At 41.6% G+C, this 17,469-nt stretch overlaps 1 protein-coding gene across 3 annotated transcripts; it reads right to left on the reverse strand.

Moving 5' to 3' along the window:
• Window positions 1-559: 559 nt before the first annotated feature.
• On the reverse strand, window positions 560-17,267 carry TMEM9B (TMEM9 domain family member B). 3 transcript variants are annotated; one of them, XM_035265737.3, is made up of 5 exons: window positions 17,128-17,267; window positions 14,394-14,485; window positions 9,802-9,910; window positions 6,334-6,468; window positions 560-1,731 (listed from the first exon to the last, which is right to left on the reverse strand). In XM_035265737.3, the coding sequence occupies exons 3-5, from the start codon at window positions 9,883-9,885 to the stop codon at window positions 1,576-1,578; spliced, it is 375 nt and encodes a 124-aa protein (XP_035121628.1). In that variant the 5' UTR covers window positions 9,886-9,910; window positions 14,394-14,485; window positions 17,128-17,267; the 3' UTR covers window positions 560-1,575. The 3 variants fall into 3 exon arrangements, with proteins under 3 accessions (XP_035121628.1, XP_002755065.1, XP_017833380.1); XM_002755019.7 differs by lacking the exon at window positions 17,128-17,267 and adding an exon at window positions 16,447-16,693; XM_017977891.4 differs by lacking the exons at window positions 14,394-14,485; window positions 17,128-17,267 and adding an exon at window positions 16,447-16,693.
• Window positions 17,268-17,469: the final 202 nt, after the last annotated feature.

Consider the following 17,469-nt stretch of genomic DNA (forward strand, 5'->3'; position numbering starts at 1 on the left):
ATGGGGTTATTTTGTCAACTTCTTTTTCTGCTACTGATATGGTCATGTAATTTTTCTCCTTTAGATGTGATGGTCTACATTATTTTCAAATGTTGAACCAGCTTTGCATACCTGGGATAAATTCTACTTGGTCGTGGTTGAACTTAAATCTTTTAATACTAACAATAAAATAGATAATTTTAGTTATATTTGTGGGTGCTTAGAAACTAAATTTTACTAAACCCCCCAAACCCCATTAACAGTTCCTAAAACCTCACGTTCATGAATTTAATGTACTTCTATTTTTTTGCCAAGAATTTCTCAGAACACATACTCCTTCAGGAACTTAAAAATCTCCCAATTTATCAAAATATTAGTATACTTTTCAGAAACCCACCCCAAAATTCATATATCCTGTCTCTCTCTACATGTACACACAGATAATTTACACCAATGTTTTAAGGTTAGGTTGGTATTAAAACAGTAGTCTCAGAACAGGGTACAAAATATCTTTATATCTTCAATCTCATACAGTAAAAGAGGTAGGAGGAAAAAGCTAGGAGATATAGATACACTGATGGATGTTTCAAAAATTATTTTTATTGTTACATTTCAAAGAGGACATAGGAAGAAAAAAGCCAGTTATCCAATAACTGTTATACCTTTCAGAAGAGGCACCAGCAACCCCAGCCCTAGTTCAAAGCTGCAGACATTGGAGCTCAAACAGCTGCCTCTCAACGCGACTGGAAATGCTAAGCATGTATGTATTATCAATCCAGGGAGGCTTGGGTTTAAAATAAAATTTCTTTATTGCAAGTGTCCAAGTCCTTAGGATCTGTCCTTAAAGATACTAGAAGAAGATGAGTGAGACCACACACACCAAGGCTATGTTTAGTCTTTAGAGTAAACTAGCAAATGGCCAGTTTGTTCTAGGATGCATTGCATCAGACATCACAGTACATGAAGAAAATCTGCTTTCTGTGAAAAGCCACCAGGCATTTCAGATCCAGTTTACCATGAAGTGCAGACACAGGAAATACCCAGATAATACAGTCAGTGCAAAAGTCAAATGGGTAAGTCAGCTCTTTGATGAGGCTGGCTACACTGCAAAATATAAATGAAACTCAAAAATAGAAGGTAAGGTCTATTTACAAAAGTTTGTTTAGTAAAGTGACTTGAAAAAGTTGTTAACCACTTCCCAGGCATCCCTCCCCTCTCCCACCAAACAACAACAACAAAAAAAACAAAAACCCTGAAAATTATCTTGAAAATCAAGTTAAAACTATGTGGTGAAAAAGAGAGTGCTTATTCCAGATAAAGGACTTCAAGATAATTTACAGGCAGATTTATTTTTAGTAAAAGTCACAAATAAGAAAAGACTTATTGGCTTACTTTGAGCTGTGTGCTTTTAAAGATGTCTCTATTATTACATTAACAAGAAAAAAAAAAATCAAGCATATTTTTGCTTCCAGTTTTGAATCATCCAGTAATAGTTGGTGAAATCAACAGGGTATTAAAATGAAACCCAGCGAAACCCAGTCAATTTCTTCGAATTGTCTGCCTGTTTCTTTCTAGTCACCTTGAATTCAATCCCAGTTAGCTGAGGACAACATGTCGGTCAAAGACAGACTTTCGCTGCTCTTGAACTTGAAGCTTCCAGCGCTGCTGGGCATATTCTACCTTGTTCAGCACGTTGGCTCGACTGCGGGAGCGGGCTAGCACATCATGGGCATTTGCAAAAGGCTGATGATCCTAAAAGTCCAGGCATGGAGAACATCAGAGATGGCACAGTCCGTGTAAAACACAGGCATAAAACAATCACTAGCCCACCGCAGAGACAGAAGCAGGTGAACTTTTCAAACAACAGAGCATCTATTTGGCTAAGTGCTCAACTACTAGATACAGTATGAACTCAAGCACAGACCTAGGTGGTTCAAGAAACGTAAGTGATGAGGGAATATTTGTGAAACGTTCCCATGAACCGTCATTTCCAAAGATATTTCCCTTAAAGAAGTGGAGACTAAGCAAAGACAGTGGTCATTTGTGTTAAAAAGAAGGCTTCCCTAACTGGTAGGGAAAACAAAATCTATTTTCATGTTAATACCTCTCCATGTTACAGATATGGAAAGAAGTAGGGTCTTTCCTTGCTTTATTCAATACTCTATTGCTAATCTGTGGCAGAGGAAAGATCTGTCTTTTAATTTCCTGTCTCCATTAGAATTGTTTTCTTGCCAGCTTGGGGCCATATTCACTCTGGGAGGGTAAGCTGACAGAATCTTATCTTGGTTGTTTTTAATCTGTCCCTGTACCCTCAACACATACACTAACCAGACTAGTTTCCAAAAGCTTCCTCATTTCCCAGCTTCCCCAATGTAATGAAAAGAGACACAGCTCCAGTGCTACAATCACCCTCTATTACCAAGGATAGTAGGAAATCATTTACTTAGCATCTCTATTCAACAAAGTCTTGAATCTTCCATTGTTAAGCACCCGGTGGCTTCCATGTAAGTTGCCACCTAAGGAAAGAGGCTACCGAAGGGTTGCCCGGGTATGAGTCGAAAACCTACCTTTCCTGGTCAAAGTAAGCCAGTGCAACTGGATGTTTGTGGTCATTACACAGGAAACCACTATGCTAATCTATTTATGAATGAGATATAAACACAGCTGTCTAAATGACAAAAAGCATTCAATAGTAATTTATTGCTTTTGTTTGCCTTTTCCTTGATCTCTTTTTCCTGAACCCCATGCTAGCAAAGCTTCTAAATGTTCCAACAGAAGATCCAAGTCACAAGTTGCACCTCTTACACTAAACTTTGCCTCTAGGAAAGAAATGACATTATTTTGCTGTGTGTGTTTGAAAAAGCTCTATTATATATCCAGGGCAGGAGTCAGCATGTATATGGAAAGCTATGTACATAAACACATAACTGTAGTTATAGTTAGAACACCTGGTCTTGTTTTTAAATAGCAAGTTATTTTATACAGTGTCTACATTTGAAAGACATCAAAGAGTTTCCTATAAAGAATCTCCTCTTTTTTGCCAAAATTCCTTCACCTTTTCACTTAATTTAGGTAATGGCTTATATAAATCCTAAAACTCTATTTAAAAAGTGGGTGTGTTTTTTTTTTTTAGGAGTTTCGCTCTTGTTATCCAGGCTGGAGTGCAACAGCGTGATCTCGGCTCACCGCAACCTCCGCCTCCTGGGTTCAGGCAATTCTCCTGCCTCAGCCTCCTGAGTAGCTGGGATTTCAGGCATGCGCCACTATGCCCAGCTAATTTTTTGTATTTTTAGTAGAGACGGGGTTTCACCATGTTGACCAGGATGGTCTTGATCTCTCGACCTCGTGATCCACCCGCCTCGGCCTCCCAAAGTGCTGGGATTACAGGCGTGAGCCACCGCGCCCGGCCTGTTTTTTTTTTTTTTTTTAAAGAGATGGAGTCTCACTATATTGCTCAGACTGGTCATGAACCTATTTTTTTTTTTTTTTTTTTTGACGTAGGGTCTAGCCACGTTGCCCAGGCTGGAATGCAGTGGCTATTCACAGGTGTGATCATAGCTCACTGCACCTTTGAACTCCTGGCCTCAAGTGATAATTCTGCCTCAGGCTCCCAAGTAGCTGGGACCTATAGCCTATTTTTAAACTTAACCTTACAAATGAAAATAATAAAGGCAATTCCATGAGGCTTAAAATGTTTTAAAAATGTAAGAAAAAAGCTAAAAAAGAAAAAAAGAGTCAGGCTAAAGTTATAGAATTGCTTGATTTCCCATTAAGGAAATAAATCCAAGGTCATTTATTAGCACAAAGACTAAAACTTAGCCTCCTAACCCTGACTTGGTGTTATATTGTCTCAAAACAGATTTTGGTCAGGTAGAATAGGATGACACCATAAGAATATGGTGCTTCAATGAACTTGTGTATAAAATAGCTTCCCCTGAGTCAAGGACCAGAGGAAGAAAATATTATCACCACTGGTTTGTTTTGACCTAAGCAATGCTGGGAAGGAGGATGTACTTGATCAGCAGAGGACCTCTCCATTTCCTAGTGCTGTTATCTATGCTTCAAGGTAGGGGAGAAAAATCTTAAGGAACAAGTTCCAAAGACTAAACAAATCAGCTAATCCTTTGAGTCTGCTCTCTACCTATCAGAACGAGATTGAACTAGCTGCTCATGGTCATGGATGCTGGCGGAATGCAAATAGAGATTTACCCTTTTTATGTTTGTTCTTTTACACCTGACAAAAGTACAATAAATACAAAACATGTTTTAGTGTAATGCTTTGGTAATAATGATGGTGTGTCATGGATATATGATATAGTAAATATTGTGACTACTTGCAGTGAGCTTAACTATTTGTACTCTTATTTGCTTTAAAATGCTCTACACTGAACAAAAACAAAAAATGAAAACTGAGAATTTAACAAACATTTTTAAAGTACATAGTGAAGAACTCATATCTTGGATAAGCAACAGTTTTAATAATTAAAATGCACTTATTTTTGTAGAGTTGTTACCATAAATTCACAGCTCTGATCAGAAAACCTCTCTCTGCCTAGAATCAGTTTAAAAGACATTTGAAACTCAGCCAGGGTTTCCACAGACAACGTTGTCCAATAGTTAACACACAGAATCAACCACTGGTGGACAAAACGATTACTGAGCATGTGGCCCCACCATTAAATGCCTGCCCTACATGTTTTCATCTCTGTATCCATTTCTTTTATGTTCTGTGTTACCTGTTTCTGAAATTAGGGACAGATATTTAATGCTGTAAAGGAAGGATGTAGTTTAAGTCAGACTTACAATGTCTGTACCTATAGATCCACAGGCATTCCAGGGTAAAAAGACTTTTGACTGTGGTTGGCAAGGGCTCTGGTTTGGCTTTTGAATTGTCTTAAAACTATTTTAAATTTTATCCATTTTAAAATGGAACACAGTCCAATGTAATAACCCACAAGAAAAAATAATTTCTAAAACTAATTCAGAAACAATTCCATTCAGGATAATGATGAGAAGACATTCAGCCAGGCATGGTGGCTCATGCCTGTAATCCCAACACCTTGTGAGGTAAGGCAGGTGGATCCCCTGAGGTCAGGAGCTCAGGAGCAGCCTGGCCAACATGGTGAAACCCCATCTCTACTAAAAATACAAAAAAAAAAAAAAAATTAGCGGGGTGTGGTGGTGCACACCTATAGTCCAAGCTACTCAGGAGGCTCAGGCAGGAGAACTGCTTGAACCCGGAGGCAGAGGTTGCAGTTAGCTGAGGTCACACCACTGTACTCCAGCCTGGGCAACAGAACAAGACTGTCTCAAAAAGAAAAAAATTCTCTAAGCTATACTGAATAACAAGTTTGTGGACTATCCATTTATGGACATTTGTGAATAAACAAAAAGCCCATGAAACAATTTATACCCTGATTATGCCAACCATATATATATATACACACACATACATACACACATATATATACTACATATTTGCACATATGTACATGTATGTGTGTTTTAAAGCTAGAAAGATAATCTAGAGTGATGGTTTTATTTTTCTCTAAAGATCTCAAGTTTTGTTTTGTTTTTTGACAGGTTTCTTGCTCTGTTGCTCAGGCTGGAGTCCTATGGTGTGATCACAGTTACTACAACCTCGAACTCCTGGGGTCAAGTGACACTCCCGTCTCAGCCTCCTGAATAGTTCAGACCACAGGCATGCACAATCATACCCAGCTAATGTTTTATTTTTTGTAGAGATGGGGTCTCACCGTGTTGCCCAGGCGAGTCTTGAACTCTTGGGCTCAAGTGATCCTCCCACCTTGGCTTCCCAAAGTGTTGGGATTATAGGTGTAAGCCCCCACACCTGGCCCACAGATTTTTTTTTTAAGCAGTAGAAAAAAAGGAAATATAAAACATCAGCAGGTTTGCAAGCTGTACTTCATTAAGAAAAGAACATCATGATCTTCATATGCCCCTTGACTAAATAAAACCTTTGTGCCTTCTAAAATATTTGGTGATATTGACAGGAAAAGTGTTTTAGGCAGGAGAGCTTGAAGAAAAAACGGTCTCTGATACTTTTCTCAATGTAAACAGGGAATGGCAATAAAATTGTGTCCTTGGTACTGAAAGCAAGGCCCTGTATGCATGCTTACCGAAGATCATCAGTTTAAATCATGACATTTATGGCTTCATCAAGCAATTTCTTCATAAAGAGATATATACTGAAATCAGAACTGTTTTTAGCTTCTCTAGCTGAGGATCTGCTTCAGCACGTGAACATCTGTATGTGACTATTTTTCCTTTGCACCTCACATCAAATGATGACAGAGACTGGCCATGAGCAGCTAGGGCAGGCTGAGAACTTACCCCAATATCATCATCACTCTGTATCAACTGTGAGTGTCCAAAGAGGCGCCTCTTCAGTATGGGCTCAACCAGAGTAAGATATACCATGTACAGAAGTAGAAGGCCCAAAATGGAGAGATAAATTATAATGGTAACCTAAAGGAAATTGAAAATTAAGTTACATCTCTGTTCAAGCCCATAAATCAGAATTTCGTATGATAATAGTAAAGCTGACTGACGTAACTGCTAAGCATATAGGATTTCTATACAAACCAGATAGCAATGTAAGAAAGAAACTCAACTATTCACCAAAGTAGTATTCAAGGAAAAAGAGGAAAGATCTTTAGAATCTTTTTGCAAGTCTTCAAGACTTCATCTTCACCTACTGCTAATCACTTGTCACCACTGCTAGCACAGCAGTTTGTTGTTTTTCCCAGCTGAATATAATCTCCTAGATTCAGCTAGAACATTATGTTTGGACTGCTGCCAAAACAACTTAAACCCCCAACAGAAAATGTAATTCAACAGAATACTCTTTAGATCAATTTAGATATACAAAAGTATTTTCTAGGCTGGTGATTTTTTTTTTTTTTTTTTTGGAGATGTAGTCTTGCTCTGTAGCCCAGGTTGGAGTGGAGTGGTGCGATCTTGGCTCACTGCAACCTCCGCCTCCCAGGTTCAAGTGATTCTCCTGCCTCAACCTCCCAAGTAGCTGGGACTATAGGCAGGCACCACCATGCCCGGGTAATTTTGTTGTGTTTCTAGTAGAGACAAGGTTTCACCATGTTGGCCAGGATGGTCTCATCTCCTGACCTCATGATCCACCCGCCTTGGCCTCCCAAAGTGCTGGGATTACAGGCGTGAGCCACTGCGCCCAGCCGGCTGATTTTTCTTGTGACTTTAATTCATGTACTGACAAAAAGTACAGTGTGACACACCCACTAGAAGGACTACAATCAAATAAATGGACAATGACAATATCATGTGTTGGCAAGGATGTGGAGAAACAGCCCTCATACACTGTGGTAGGAATGTAAAATGGTACAACCTCTTTGGGAAACAATCTGGCAGTCTCTTATAAAGTTAAACATGGCTGGGCAGAGTGGCTCATGCCTGTAATTTCGGCATTCTGGGAGGCTGAGGCAGGCGGATACAAGGTCAGGAGATCAAGACAATCCTGGCCAACATGGTGAAACCCCATCTCTACTAAAAATACAAAAATTAGCTGGGTGTGGTGGCACACACCTGTAATCCCAGCTACTCGGGAAGCTGAGGTAGAATCGCTTGAACCCAGGAGGTGGAGATTGCAGTGAGCCAAGATCACACCACTGCACTCCAGTCTGGCAACAGAGCGAGACTCCACCTCAAAAAAAAAGTTAAATATAATTTAACCATTCTATGGAATTAACCCAGGAGAATGGAAAACATATATATCCATACGAAGACATTTATGTAGATATTCATGACAGTATTATTCATAATAGAAACTCAGAAATAATCCAAATGTCCAACTAATAAGTGCATATTTATATAGTGAAATACTATTCAGTGATAGAAAGAAATGAAGTACTGATACATGCTACAACTTGGATAAACATCAAAAACATGCTAAATGAAAGAAGCTAGTCATGGAAGACAATACATTGTATGATTTCCATATACATGAAATGTCCATGTATGTAGAGACAGAAAATAGACTAGCGATTGTCTGGGGGTGGAGCTAGAAATGGGATTAACTGCAAATGGGCATGAGGGATATTTTTGGGGTGGTAGAAATGTTCTGAAACTGGATTTTATTTATTTTTTGAGACAGTCTCACTCCGTCACCCAGGCTGGAGTGCAGTGGAACATCTCAGCTAACTGCATCCTCTGCCTCCAGGATCAAGTGATTCTCATGCCTTAGCCTCCCAAATAGCTAATTTTTATAATTTTAATAGAAGGTTTCACCATGTTGACCAGGCTGGTTTCGAACTTCTGACCTCAGGTGATCTGCCTACCCTGGCCTTCCAAAGTGATGGGATTATAGGTGTGAGCCGCCATGCCTGAAACTGGATTTTAAAATGTTTTAAATCTATTAAAGTTTATAGAACTGGATACTTATAAGAAGTGACTTTTGGCCAGGCGCAGTGGCTCACACCTGTAATCCCAGCACTTTGGGAGGCCAAGGCGGGTGGATCACGAGGTCAAGATTGAGACCATCCTGGCCAACATGGTGAAACCCCATCTCTGCTAAAAAATACAAAAATTAGCTGGGCATGGTGGTGTGTGCCTGTAGTCCCAGCTATTCAGGAGGCTGAGGCAGGAGAATTGCTTGAACCTGGGAGGCAGATGTTGCAGTGAGACGAGATGGCGCCACTGCACTCCAGCCTGGCGCCTGGCGACAGAGCGAGACTCTCTCTCAAAAAAAGTGACTTTCAGGATACATCAATTGTATATTTTTTACAAATCTGTTGAACAATAGTAAAGTGAGGATTTCTCTACAGTTCAGCACCCTGCTGGAGCAAGAGCTCTTCCACAGGGTCAGTCACAGCAGAAATCTTTGTGGCTATTATGACTAACCAACCCAGATTCCCCACAGGGCTTCTTTGGGGGAAAAGGAATGGGAAATGCCATGTAAAAAAATTTACTATAATAAAGTAACTGAACTCATTAAAGATACAAAATGGTGATGAGAGTTTTCTACATTCCATTTACTAAAGCAACAGTCCACAACCTTTTTGGCACCAGGGACCAATTTCATGGAAGACAATTTTTCCAGGGACTGGAGGTGGTGGGGGATGGTTTGGGGATGATTCCAGCACATTTATTGTGCACATTATTTCTATTATTATATGTAATGAAATAATTATACAATTTACCACAATGTAGAATCAGTGGGAGCCTTAAGCTTGTTTTCCTGCAACTAAATGGTCCCATCTGGGGGTGATGGAACACAGGGACAGTTCATCAGGCACTAGATTCTCATTCTCATAAGGAGCACACAACCTAGATCCCTCACATATGTAGTTCACAATAGTGTTCACACTCCTATGAGAATCTAATGCTGCTGCTGATCTGACAGGAGGTGGATCTCAGGCGGTAATTCGAGTAATGGGGGGGCAACTGTAAATAAGATGAAGCTTCGCTCACTGGCCCACTGCACATTTCCTGCTGTATGGCCCTGTTCCTAACACCACAGACCGGGCAGTGGCCTGGGGGCTGGGGACCCCTGTCCTACAGATGATAATAAAGAAGGGAAATCTTTATTCTGGCACACATGGTGTACACAGAAGCTGGGATATCTTTCTGGAATATGCTAATTACACATAGGGCATTTTTGTGCCATTTCACATATCTATCTAACATGTCCTAACTAATCCACAAAACATCTCAGTAAGGCAGGCAGAACAGGCCCATTATTTCTTTTGGGGTAGGGGTCCAAAATTTTCTGTCTTGTCTAGAAACCATCCAGAAGCAGAAAAGAGGGAGACAGACAGATATATATTTTACCTTGATTGTGACGGAGCTTCTTTCTTCGTATTTGCATTCACAGCGTAGACAGTATGCTTCTACATCAGGCCCCCGCACAGGCATGGGCTCCACAACATGAAGGCAATCACTGAAAACACAAAGATAAAATGCAACTTAAGCCCAGCTAGCTCTTCTGCTTGCTCTGATCAAATCTTTCCTGAAATCCAGAATAATCATTAAACTTAATGAAAGAGCATAAAAAACAAATAATAAGTAAAATAATTTCCTCTCACAATATTAGCATTTTGGTAACATTTAACCATTTAAGAAGCCACAGACACATATATAGTAATGTGTATTATCAAAGTTTATCAGTTAGAAAAATACACCGGAAAAATCCCAAACGGGAAGAAAAACTACTTAACAAATCAAGTCATCTTTAGACTTGCTCAGTTACTAAGCAAAACTACTTTAAATGGGTCACAGTGATGTGGGGCATTGTTCAGTAAACAATGATCTCTTTTTTGAACTAACATCATTCTTTTTTGTTTTTTAAGAGATTAGGTCTCGTTCTGTCACTTGGGCTGTAGTGCAATGTTGCCATCATAGCTCACTGCAGCCTCAGACTCCTGGGCTCAAGTGATCCTCCTGCCTCAACCTCCAGAGCAGCTATGATTACAGAAGCATGCCACCATGCCTGGCAAATTTTTAAATTTGTTGTAGAGATCAGGTCTCAGTTTGTTTCCCTAACATGTCTGGAATAACTGGCCTCAAGTGATCCTCCTATCTTGGCCTCCTTAAGTGCTGGGATTACAGGTGTGAGCCACCATACCCAGCCAACATCATTCTTAACTGCCAGTGTGGTAAATAAATGACTTATCACATCTAATAGAGTGGTAAATTCTGAAACTCTGGAAATTGAACCCTCAAAGCCACACACAGGAAGAAACAATCACTTTTCTTAATGAGCAAATATACTGAAAAAGCAAGGAGAAGTAGAATGAGAATAAAAATATTTAAAAACAAAAACTGGTTATTCCAAATAACTAAATAAAAACAAAAAGATCAATGTTTTTGTTGAATGTTACTTATTTCCCCTGACCCCATTTTCAAGGCTATTTATGGTTTATGTAAACACAGTGCTATCAGACTTTTCCTAGGAATCTGTCCATTCTAAATAAAAGCTAAGTTATTATTCTCCTCAACTATTAAGAGTCTACTACTCTGATCACCTTCAGCAAAAGTAGGGCAAGCCTTCCTGTCCTCCTGCCAGCTGTTGGACAATTCTCTTAGCTTTTGGTATCTCTTAAGTATTTCTGGCTGCCTCAAGCACTTTACTACACCATCCTATCTTACCCATTCTCTTAGGGATACCCAATCCTCTAGGCTGATTCCTTCTCTTTCCCTACCAAAATGTATTTTTTGGAAACAAAGTTACAGCTTGGTAGCAGGAATAAGTTCTAATGTTCTACACCATTGTAAGATGACCATAGTTAATCATATATATTATAGTTTCAAATGGCTAGAAGGAAGATACTGAATATTTTCAACACAAATAATAAATGTGTGGGATGTTAAATATTCTGATCAAATCACTGTATATGTATTGAAACATCACTATGTACCCATACATATGTACAGTTACTGTGTCAAAAATTAATTTCTAGAAATTCATCTTTCATGTTCTGTTGCCTCTGAACTGTGACATTAGAAAAAATAACCAAAAATTGTACATGGTAAAAGTTGTTAGGTTATCCTTAACAGGTAATTTAATTCTAACAAAGACAGTAATGAAAAATTAAATTTCCACTGATAGTATTTCAAATACGGGTAAAGACCACAACTCTCACCATAAATGTGTGTGATATCTGTTCCAAATATACGGAAGACCGGGTATGTACCTAACTGGATGCAGGCACAAAACAGGCAGAGGGAACTATATCCCATAACAGGGGTTATCTGAGGATCAGAGAGCTCATCTAGCCTCACACTTAGAGAAGGTCAGAGTAAATTCGTATTTGAAAAAGGATCAGGCCACGTACAGTGTCCTTATAATTCCAGAGTTTTAGGAGGCCAAGATGTGAGGATCACTTGAGGCCAACTTGAGACCAGCCTAGGAAACACAGTGAGACCCAGTCTTGACAAAAATAAAAATTAGCCAGGTTGATGGTACACACCTGTAGTCCCAGCTACACAGGAGGCTGAGGCTGGAAGACCACTGGAGCCCAGGACTTCAAGGCTACAGTGAGCTATGATTGTGCCACTGCACTCCAGCAATTAAAAAAAAAAGGCAGGACCAGAATCAGAATCCAAGACTCCTGCTTCCTATATCAGTTCTTTATCTCTGAACTTCAGGAAAATGAAACTTATCTCCTATTTGGTTTCCTACTTCCACTTTAGAAGCCTTGGCAACAATACCTAAGAATCACTTGGGAATTTTAAGTGTTAAGTAAGTATTATTTCTTTTGAAGGACACACACACTTTAATAACAAAAAGATATTGAGTGCTGTGCAAAAGTTGTGCCCGGCCGGAGAGGAAGCAGTAAGGTTGATTCTGGCTGACCTGTCATCATCACTAAGAGCTAGACCTAGACAGAGCTTAACCACTTAAGGAACTAGGCTACACCTCCCCCTAGTGCCAAAAGGAACACATTATTAACTTTAAATCACACCCCAAACACAAACCAGAGCACTCCAAGATTTACGTCAGCTACCGTAAGTCAAGACATAAAGAAAAACTGGACAAAATGAAAGTCTTAGGAAACAAAAGGTAAAACTATATCTAGGGCCTCACAGATACTGGAGGCCTGATACTGTAATGCTGTAATTCTGGTGAATCATAACTTGCCTGCCATCGTAAAGTCAGTTAAAAATTTTTAGTGTCAGTTGGGAACCTATCCCCAGAAAAATGCTAAGCTGCAGGAAAGAAACAAGGAACAGTGGGAGGGAGAGAAGAAAACCCCCAAGCAAGCCTTATTCTCAACTGTTTGTTTTCTTTCTTTCTTTCTTTTTTTGGAGACAGAGTCTTGCTCTGTCACCTAGGCTGCCAGGCTGGAGGGCAGTGGTACATTCTCAGCTCACTGCAACCTCTGCTTCTGGGGCTCAAGTGATTCTCTGCCTCATTCTCCCAATTAGCTGGAATTACAGGTGTGTGCCAGCATGCTCAGCTAATTTTTGTATTTTTAGTAGAGACAGGGTTTTGCCATGTTGGCCAGGCTGTCCTTGAACTCTTAGCCTCAAGTGATCCACCTGCCTTGGCCACCCAAAGTGCTGAGATTACAGACGTGAGCCACCGTGCCCTGCCTCTACTGTTTTCAAAGCTATTTTACTAATAACGAAGGATGAATGACCTATGGTCTTGTCTGAGCCTGAAATAACAAAAAGTTAGTGAAAAGATTAGTGCTAAACACTTGAAACGTGAGTTCATTTGCTACTTAAGAGACAGGCATCACATTTCATTACTGATAATAAACTGTAAGCGCTGAATAAATTTGGAAAACTTATAGACGTAACATTAAAGATTTATTGAACATTCTTGTATCATATAAAGTAACTTCCTGATATAAAACCTATAAGAATATATACCCAAACCACTTGGTTAATATGACACCACTTAAAGTGGAACATGGAGGTTCATGGGAAGTTCTCAAGAACACACTTACCAAATATGACTCTGAACCTAAATGCATATCAGGGAAGAACAGACAATGGCATCAGAGAAACTAAACATACTTGAAGATGGCCTTTTCTTTTTAACAGGTTGGAATACTGCTAACTGAATGAATATAATCTTGTTTCTAACTCTTTGCTGGTTATTTAGCTATGAAATCAGGTTCATGTGAAAGTTCCTACCATTTGGAAGTATTTTTCTTAAATTCCTATCCCATCAATCATCTATTATGGTTACAAACCATAAAACATCACAATTCCGTGGGAAGGAACACATTCAACCTGCTGTAACACAACTGCATCCCTACTGTTTCATGGCACACATAGAATAAACTATAATTTGTCAGGTCTGCTGGGACAAGCAGAGAAGGCTGCTGGTGGCTAGTCAGTCAGGATCCCCCAGTCATCACAGGCCTGCCTGACTGCCCAAGGGATGAACAGGTAATATCTTGACACACCTATAACTTCATCATTTACACCAAATCGGAAACTCTGACATATATAAGAAACTCATTTTCGTTTCGTCTTGAGCCTTCTGACACTTGTAAACATAGCTTCACATACTTGGCAATATATCATCAAAACCTACAATTTGTAAAAATTATAACCCAGATAAAGGAGGCTCGCTAACTTTCCACTGAAAAAGCAAGAGGGAAAAAGGTCCCTCACCAAAACTTAAGGGGGTACAGGAAGATAGCTATGGGTAGTTTAGGTGCCACAAACCCAGTCATATGCCCCCATGAAACTCTGCCTACCTGGGTCTTAGTGTTTTGACTGTATACCTTTAGGCCTGCATCATGCGCTTAGGGCCTTACTCTCACTTTTTCAAATGGAAATATAATTTTACATTTTTGCTTCAAAGGAAATACTTAAAAAGAAAACTATGCATTTGATGAGCATTCTGGTATAACACAACCACAGAAAGAAATGTGACAGGTTAATTCAGTAATCCAGATACTTACCAATCTTTCTGAGATATGTTCTTATTATAAATATGCCCAGAATTTTCTTTATAGGGAGGGCAGATACATTTACATCTGACATCCTCGAAATTCTGTAACCAAAGTGGAAACAGTATAGTGTGTTGACAGTTCATCAATATTTTTTAAAACTGTACCATATACATTTTGCCAAGCATCATCTACAAAATATTCTAAAATCATTCATTTAAAACTTTAACTTTGACAGATACAAGTTTTTAAAAGCCACAGTCCTTTGTGGTAATACAAATGAATCATTATATATTACATGTAGTTATTTTGAAATAATACCTAATACATGATCTAAGACTTATTAACCACATTTATGGGTCACATGACAATCAAATTATGCTAATGTTATTACCGTTTACCTGCCACTAGAAAGACACATAGTAAACAGATAGTTGTGCCTGTAAATAAGAATGTTCATTACTAAAGGCTGGGAAAGAATCAAACTAAAAATGATTCACAAAAAAGTCACAGTTCTTCTACATATCATCCTTTCACCCCTTGGTAAAAGGCACTGACATGGATAAAAGGGGTTGGTTGGGCCAGAGTCCCATAAAAGGGATGAAATATTAAAGGCACCCAGCCACAACTAGAAAGGAAGTGCACACAGGAAATAGCCTGACTGAGATCAGTTTGGTATATGTTCCCAGGAAATTTTGCTTCTAATTCCAGGTTGACGGAGAGAACAACTACCAACAAAACAAGTTTCAAGAGGTGGAGGAACAGGTGACTAAGTATCTGGATAGAGAAAAGAGGATATGCTTCCTCAGCAAAGGGGAATGTATTTGAGAAGGAAGTGGCTCATCAGTCCCCAGAGGACCTTGCCCACTCCTCCTACATACAGTGATACTTCCAGCAGAGCTACTGACAATTCACGAATGTATTCAGCAACCAGTTAGTGAGCATTTGCTCTGTCTTAGATCTTGTGCTCAATGAGGTGAATTCAGATAAGCATAAGACATGGTTTCTGCTGATAATCAGGACACACCCTAGTAAAGGAGACTGGCAAATAAATACAAGATCGCAATATATAGAGTTATGAGGCAAGATATGCAGAGGGTGCCAGCAATGTTTTGAAAGTCAGGAGATGTGCTGCTGTCCCTGTTTCTGGTAGGAGGTAGAGAAGGTTTCAAAATGAATCTCTGAATCAAAAACATTTGCCTGCCTGTAACCTTTCCCCACTCCTACATTTAAAGGAATTAGAAATTAAAGCTCTTATTTTTAAAACTGCAGTATCATCCTGTTTTCCTATCATACTAATGTGAATCCCTTCTGTTTACCCCAATGATGAGCTAGCTCATCAATGAGGAAGCACAGGTATGCTTGGAGCCAGGGCAGGTCTGGAGAGCTGGGGCACCAGCGAACAGCATGAAGGGACTAGAAGGTCAAGAAATCCAACCAGGGAGGCCACACCCTCACCTCTCTTGTAGTTTAGTTCTTCCCTTACCCACTAAATTATCAGAAAGAGAGAAGGCAAGAAAGGAACCGAGGGGCTCCTGGAGTTAGGTGAGAATATGAAGCAGGTGAGAGATGCTCCGTAGATGCTCTTGGGAGGGAAGCAGGCCAGGAGGGGCAAGTTCCCACCACAGGAAGGGAGGTGTTAGGGGTGAGCTGAGCTGAGTCGGTCCTTGACAGGGAAGCCTTCTGTCAGATGGATGCTTCCTATCATTCTAACTTGGGGCATGAGGGGCCTGTGAGGCTGGCGGAGAGCGCGGGTGGGCTGTCAGAGCGTAAGGTGGAAAGCTAAAGGCTCTCGGAAGTGAAAAGGTTGTCAAGTGAAAGGAGCCTTTGGCCGGGGCTGGGAAGGCAAATGTCAAGGCGGGGAGGGACTGTTGTTCGGGCTGTGGGCACTGTCGGGGCTGGGGACGGCTGTGGGACGCTGACTGCCAGGCAGTCGGGAGGCGGGGGCTATGAGGCTAGGGGTCTGGCTGTCAGGAATGGGCTGGGCAGCAGGTTAGCAGACCCAGTTTCCGCAAGGCCGGTGGCAGGGGAGGAGCTTTCGTCAGCGAGATTGGGCGGGACTCACCTTGGCGGCGTCTGACAGCTGCGCCAGCAGGAGCAAGAACAGCGCCAGGCATGACAGACTGAGCAAGGAGCCAAGCCGAAGGAGGCCTCCCCATAGGGTCGCCATTGCTGGGGGCCCGGCGGTCCCACAGCTCAGAGCCCCCGCGACTGGCTCCCGGCTCCCGGCTCGGGCTCAGGCTCAGGCTCAGGCTCAGGCTCGGGACCCAGCTGGGGATCCTCCGCCCTCACTTCCGCCTGGACGCTAAGGCGTCACCGGGCGCGCTGGTTCAGATGCAAAAAGCATCCGTCCCGGAAACGGTTTCCAGTGCGAAGGACCCGGAGGTTGCGCGGTCCCGGCGCCGGTCCCTGCCTCCCCTCGGCACTGGGACGGAAGGGGACTTCTGGAGTGGCAGCCTGGGCCCAGTAGAGCTTTGCAGCTCTTGGATATCCTCCCCGGGCGCAGAAGCTGCGGATTTATGGAGTCGCCATTGCGCTGGAAAAGTCCTCCCGGCACGGAGACCCCAGTAAACTCCGGGTGTCACACAGGGGCCTCCGGCTGCCCATGTGGGCCAGAGCTGTTCGTGCACAGGCAGGGCGGGTGCTGAGCGTGGAAACGGGACTGGAACTGGCCGAGCCATGCTTTTCTGGGAAGCCCACCCCCAGTCAGAGGGTTGGGGGTGGTCCCTGCACCTTAGGTACTAACCTGCTGCCCACTCGCCTCCTGGACACAGTATCCCGTCGGCTTTCTAAGTCAGTGAGCTGCCCTCGTGGGTGTGGCCTCCCGTTGGAGCTCCCCGCTTGCCTCCCCTAGGTCCAGCCTGCAGCTAGGAAGTGGGTCACAGCGACGGGGCTAGGCTGGGCCGGGCCAGGCTCCGGGAGATAGGGAATTGGCGAAAGAATTGCTCCAGTAGTATCCTCCGCCTAGAACTCCTGGAGGTGGCGAATTGGGGCGCTACGCCCCGATAAGGCAGTAACTGTTCAGGGCTGCCAACTGCTCTCCCCAGAGCCGTCATTCTCAGGAAGTACTTTAGATTGGCACAGTCTT

Source organism: Callithrix jacchus, chromosome 10 (assembly GCF_049354715.1).
Source record: "Callithrix jacchus isolate 240 chromosome 10, calJac240_pri, whole genome shotgun sequence".
Classification (NCBI taxonomy): Eukaryota; Metazoa; Chordata; class Mammalia; order Primates; family Cebidae; genus Callithrix; species Callithrix jacchus.